Source organism: Oncorhynchus mykiss, chromosome Y (assembly GCF_013265735.2).
Source record: "Oncorhynchus mykiss isolate Arlee chromosome Y, USDA_OmykA_1.1, whole genome shotgun sequence".
Lineage (NCBI taxonomy): Eukaryota > Metazoa > Chordata > Actinopteri > Salmoniformes > Salmonidae > Oncorhynchus > Oncorhynchus mykiss.
This window is the reverse complement of record NC_048593.1, coordinates 16,420,332-16,426,331: the sequence shown is the minus strand read 5'-3', so window position 1 is coordinate 16,426,331 and position 6,000 is coordinate 16,420,332. Positions and strand designations below refer to the sequence as shown.

Genomic DNA, 6,000 nt, shown 5'->3' with positions numbered 1-6,000 from the left:
CATAGTTTGTACGTCTCAATTGTCAGTAGAAACCACATTTGGCAAATCAAGTAAGCCATAACAGCAATGTTTTTTTGAAAGGCAATAAATGAGGCTTAATTAACAGTTTTTCTGCCAGACAAGGTTCCGCTGATAGCCAGGTGTAGCAGTGGTAAGGTGTTGGGACTGCTGTTGGGGACAGCTTTATGTAGGATCTAACAGTTTGTGGGCACCGTTTGTCACCTTTATTGTGCAATTCATGTATTGTTTAGTGTTGTGTTGTGTAGTGGCATTGCTGGCATGCATCCCCCATTTTTGTTGTTGTTGCCACACCAAGATTTAAATGCTAAAATTGCCAATGGTCAGAAGATGCAAGCCTCCTTATTATCCCTAGAATTTCCAAGAAAACAGTTTCGAAAATCCAGTTTCACACTCGAAAATCCTAGGCTTACAGATAGGATCTTCATTTGATCCCCCTGTTACACTTTTTACGAGAACTTTCATGCACAACAGGAAATGTAAAACTTGTAGTGTATTTGAGGTTTAAAAAAGCTTCTGATGTTTGTCATTTTTAGACTCGATTTTACCGTAAATTTTTTAAAATCAACCCTACAAAAATGCCCATTTAATTATACTCCACATAATAATTCACATTCCCTGTTGCTGCAGGATTATCTTCCTTCTGTAGCAACCTGGCTCAAATTAAGATTCTACATCTGTGACGACCCTCCCACTCTGTCTGCCGTATTTTGTCTTTGTTCTTGTTTCCTTCCTTATTAGGATGCCGGTGGGCGGAGTTGAGAGGGTCGTCAGCTTCATGGGAAACACCTGGGCCAGGTGTCTCCCAGGATAAATAGACCTCTTCCACATTCATGGAGGAGACTCTCTCCATGCAGACACCTTTGTAGATTGTGTTGTGGTTCTTGGTGGCCTTTTGTTTGTTTGCTTTGGCACCTTTCAACACCCTGCATTATCACATTCATGCATGCAAAACACTCACTTACGCTACTGATTACTGATTACACACATCATTGTATATTTTCCTTAGTTGCTTTAGTTAATAAATATATTTTGTTACTCCTTATCTCCACGTTGTCTCCCTTTGTTACGGGCTTTGAGCCGGTTCGTGACACATCTCTATGGAAACTGAAACATTGTTTCCATTGTGGGAGGCAACATGTCTGCCTAGGGAGACTAAGCACTTGGTTCCAGAATAAACTGCTTTACTACAAGAAACCTTTTCTTTTCAAGAAACCTATAGTTTTTCGGGCTATAGTTGATCCAATTTGAAACAAAGCAAAGTACAGAATAATGATATGTGATTTTTGTTTATTCAGCTGATACATTTATTTGAATGAGCTGCTGCATTATACACAGGTATAAAAATGTCCAGCATATCATTTCAAGACCGTAATAAAAAAATCTCAAATTATGAGGATTTGTACAAAACAAGAGCTAAAAAGCACCAATGATCAGTCTCAGCCAGCTAAGGCAATCATGTTCAATGTTGATGTTAGGCTAGTAATTGCATGTGTTTAGGGTTGGATGAACCCCTCCCTATACATTGTTTGCAAAAACACCAACAGCCGTAGGAGCCTAAGGAATGTCATTACCTATCAGTGATCCAAGTGTGTACAGTGAAAAATACAATATTTTGCTGATAAAAATAAGCCCTACAGTATACTAGAAAGGACACTGTTCTTGTACTCCACATAGTGATGTCCACCCTTCTATGAAACATTTCTATCTGCAACACTTGGAATGTTCTTCCTGGAGTTTGGTATGGGATGTGGCTACTGATTGGAAGTTGAGTACTTATAAGACAGAACATTATACATATTCCTTAATGCAAGCTACTGCATGCAAAGATACTGTATGTTCCCTGAGACCTTCCTGAATTCCATGTTCGTTGGTTGGCCATTACACATACACTACATGACCAACAGTATATCGACACCTGCTCGTCGAACATCTCATTCCAAAATCATGGGCATTAATGGTCCCCCTTTGCTGCTAAAACAGCCTTTACACTAGATCGTGGAACATTGCTGCGGGGACTTGCTTCCATTCAGTCACAAGAACATTAGTGAGGTTGGGTACTGATGTGAGCGATTAGGTCTGGCTCACAGTTGGCGTTCTAATTCATCCCAAATGTGTTCGATGGGGTTGAGGTCAGGGCTATGTGCAGGGCCGTCAAGTTTTTCCACACCAATCTCGACAAACCATTTCTGTATGGACCTCGCATTGCGCACGGGGGCATTGTCATGCTGAAACAGAAAAGTGCCTCCCCAAAACTGTTGCCACAAAGTTGGAAGCACAGAATCGTCTAGAATGTCATTGTATGCTGTTGCGTTAAGCTTTCCCCCGCACTGGAACTAAGGGGCCTAGCCCAAACCATGAAAATCAGCCCCAGGCCATTATTTGTCCTTCACCAAACTTTACAGTTAGCAATATGCTTTGGGGCAGGTAGCGTTTTCCTGGCATCTGCCAAACCCATATTCATCCGTCGGACTTCCAGATGGTGAAGCGTGATTCATCACTCCAGAGAATGCATTTCCACTGCTCAAGACTCCAATGGCGGCGAGCTTTACACCACTCCAGCCGACGCTTGGCATTGCGCATGGTGATCTTAGGCTTGTGTGAGGCAGCTCGGCCATGGAAACCCATTTCATGAAACACCCAAAGAAAAGTTATTGTGCTTGTTGCTTCCAGAGGCAGTTTGGAACTTGGTAGCGAGTGTTGAAACTGACGACAGACAATTTTTACACACTACGCGCATCAGCACTCGGCGGTCCCGTTTTGTGAGCTTGTGTGGCCTACCACTTTGCGGCTGAGCCGTTGTTGCTCCTAGACGTTTCCACTTCACAATAACAGCAGGGGTGTCCACATACTTTGTATATATAGTGTACATATGTAGGATCTTCATTTGAACCAGTTCGCTACAGGAGGAAAATAATCCTGCAGCAACATGTAATGTGAATTGTTATGTGGATTATAATTAATGGACATTAATAGACTATAGGTTTGCAAATTCTCAGCAACAAAAGAGTGTTCAAATTAAGATCCTACATATGTAGAGACAGACAACTACAATGCTGAATTGCTTTATGATCAAAAATATGATGGAAAGAAATTAAATGCACTGCTCTCAATGGCCCATATTCACAGTCTCAGAGTAGGAGTGCTGATCCAGGATCAGGTCCCCCGGTCCATATAATTATGATTAAAAGGCTAAACTGATCTGAGATCAGCACTCCTACTCTGAAACACTTTGTGAACACAGGCCAATAATGAACACCCACCTCTTGAGCAATCCTGGCATTGCTGAGCAGCTGCAGGGACAGGGTATGCTGCTTCTTCACTTAGGCTAATTGATTGAATGAAATTATGATTTGGAAAGCAATTGCCCAGTGCTAAAGTGCTTGGGCGGGAGAGCCAGCAGTCCAACATAATGCCTCTTTATTAGAACACCTGAAATAGATCTATAGCCCTTCAATTGAGTTATGTTTTGAATGCACGTAGTATATATCACGTAGTGTGCACAGCAGCTTCAGTGCCATGTTGAATATCAAGACTGCACCTGAGACTGTACCACAAGAATGAGCTGAAACGAGCACTGATAATATGCGGTACATGGTTTTTTACAAATAAAAAATAGGCCAGTAACTGTACAAATGTCAAGGATGGCTGAAATCATTATTCTTTTTTGCCTCCGTCACTGCCAACAGGGAGGGAATCAGTTAATTGCAAGAGATCAGGGTTTTAGAGCAGGTTGGTCATTATCTAATCTAAAGAAACAAGTTAAACAACTCAAAAGCGAGTTCCTTGGCGCCTGAAGTACAAGCAGTGGTTTGTCAGTGAGCACCTTTGGGAAGGTCAGTGATGATCTATAGGACAACGTTAGCTGTGTCCAAATGGAACACATTGGTGAGAGGTTGAATCCACTGCATCGGACACAAAACAGACCATTAGGGCATAGGACTGTTCATATACAAAATAGGTCGTTGGCTATTATGGAAAGCTTTACAGCATAATAAACTGTTGCTGTGAAAACAAATGGAAAAAGATACAAAAAATAACAATTTTATATAGAAATCAAAACAACATTATATAAATTATTCATTACATGATAAACGTCTCTGTAAACGAAAACACAATTGTCCGAAAGAACTTTGGAAATTGATGCACGCTCAAAGAGTAATTTATGTGGAGCCAGTCAATTAGAGAATTGATTGATCTCCACCAAAAATATCAAATGGAAAGAGGAGTGATGCCCTCACAAAATGCCAGAGCGATTGATTCCCTTTGTCTTCTTGTTCTCCAGCTGTCTTGGGGTCCTGAACACAGTCTCTTATCCTCCCTCGGTGAGTCCAAGGGGGTGGGAAATGAGCCTATGGGCCCCATGTCTCCCTCTCTAGCTGAAACACACGGGCCCGATGTTGAAGCCAAACTCGTGCGTGACATTTCTGCCCCCGAACACAGCCACATCTCTCACAGGAAGCAGGTTGAGGTCCTCAAATTCAAACACAAACTCCCGCGGCTCCAGCGAGTCCACCTCATCTCCCGGCTGCCACAGCACAAACACAGAAAAACAATTACGCAGTTGGCCAATAATAAACATCAGCGATCATGAAAAAATCATTTTTTAAATCCTATTTCTCATACTTTATATTTTGTGACATCCCATTGTCACTCTTATCAAGGAGTGCATACAGTGCCTTGCGAAAGTATTCGGCCCCCTTGAACTTTGCGACCCTTTGCCACATTTCAGGCTTCAAACATAAAGATATAAAACTGTATTTTTTTGTGAAGAATCAACAACAAGTGGGACACAATCATGAAGTGGAACGACATTTATTGGATATTTAAAACTTTTTTAACAAATCAAAAACGGAAAAATTGGCCGTGCAAAATTATTCAGCCCACTTAAGTTAATACTTTGTAGCGCCACCTTTTGCTGCGATTACAGCTGTAAGTCGCTTGGGGTATGTCTCTATCAGTTTTGCACATGGAGAGACTGAATTTTTTTCCCATTCCTCCTTGCAAAACAGCTCGAGCTCAGTGAGGTTGGATGGAGAGCATTTGTGAACAGCAGTTTTCAGTTCTTTCCACAGATTCTCGATTGGATTCAGGTCTGGACTTTGACTTGGCCATTCTAACACCTGGATATGTTTATTTTTGAACCATTCCATTGTAGATTTTGCTTTATGTTTTGATTCATTGTCTTGTTGGAAGACAAATCTCCGTCCCAGTCTCAGGTCTTTTGCAGACTCCATCAGGTTTTCTTCCAGAATGGTCCTGTATTTGGCTCCATCCAGCTTCCCATCAATTTTAACCATCTTCCCTGTCCCTGCTGAAGAAAAGCAGGCCCAAACCATGATGCTGCCACCACCATGTTTGACAGTGGGGATGGTGTGTTCAGGGTGATGAGCTGTGTTGCTTTTACGCCAAACATAACGTTTTGCATTGTTGCCAAAAAGTTCAATTTTGGTTTCATCTGACCAGAGCACCTTCTTCCACATGTTTGGTGTGTCTCCCAGGTGGCTTGTGGCAAACTTTAAACAACACTTTTTATGGATATCTTTAAGAAATGGCTTTCTTCTTGCCCCTCTTCCATAAAGGCCAGATTTGTGCAATATACGACTGATTGTTGTCCTATGGACAGAGTCTCCCACCTCAGCTGTAGATCTCTGCAGTTCATCCAGAGTGATCATGGGCCTCTTGGCTGCATCTCTGATCAGTCTTCTCCTTGTATGAGCTGAAAGTTTAGAGGGACGGCCAGGTCTTGGTAGATTTGCAGTGGTCTGATACTCCTTCCATTTCAATATTATCGCTTGCACAGTGCTCCTTGTGATGTTTAAAGCTTGGGAAATCTTTTTGTATCCAAATCCGGCTTTAAACTTCTTCACAACAGTATCTCGGACATGCCTGGTGTGTTCCTTGTTCTTCATGATGCTCTCTGTGCTTTTAACGGACCTCTGAGACTATCACAGTGCAGGTGCATTTATACGGAGACTTGAT

General features: G+C 42.0%; 1 protein-coding gene across 3 annotated transcripts in view; it reads right to left on the bottom strand.

Annotated features, from left to right (window-relative positions):
• Positions 1-2,911: 2,911 nt before the first annotated feature.
• The window catches only part of si:ch211-196i2.1 (collagen alpha-1(I) chain), a 134,851-nt gene continuing 131,762 nt past the window's right edge, over positions 2,912-6,000 (bottom strand). For all 3 annotated transcript variants that reach the window (XM_036967537.1, XM_021590765.2, XM_036967538.1), the window contains one exon: positions 2,912-4,546. Coding sequence is in view for 2 of the 3 variants with exons in the window: in XM_021590765.2 (XP_021446440.2) it covers positions 4,394-4,546 (153 nt within the window). In the remaining variant the exon portion in view is untranslated. The remainder of the gene's footprint in view (positions 4,547-6,000) is intronic.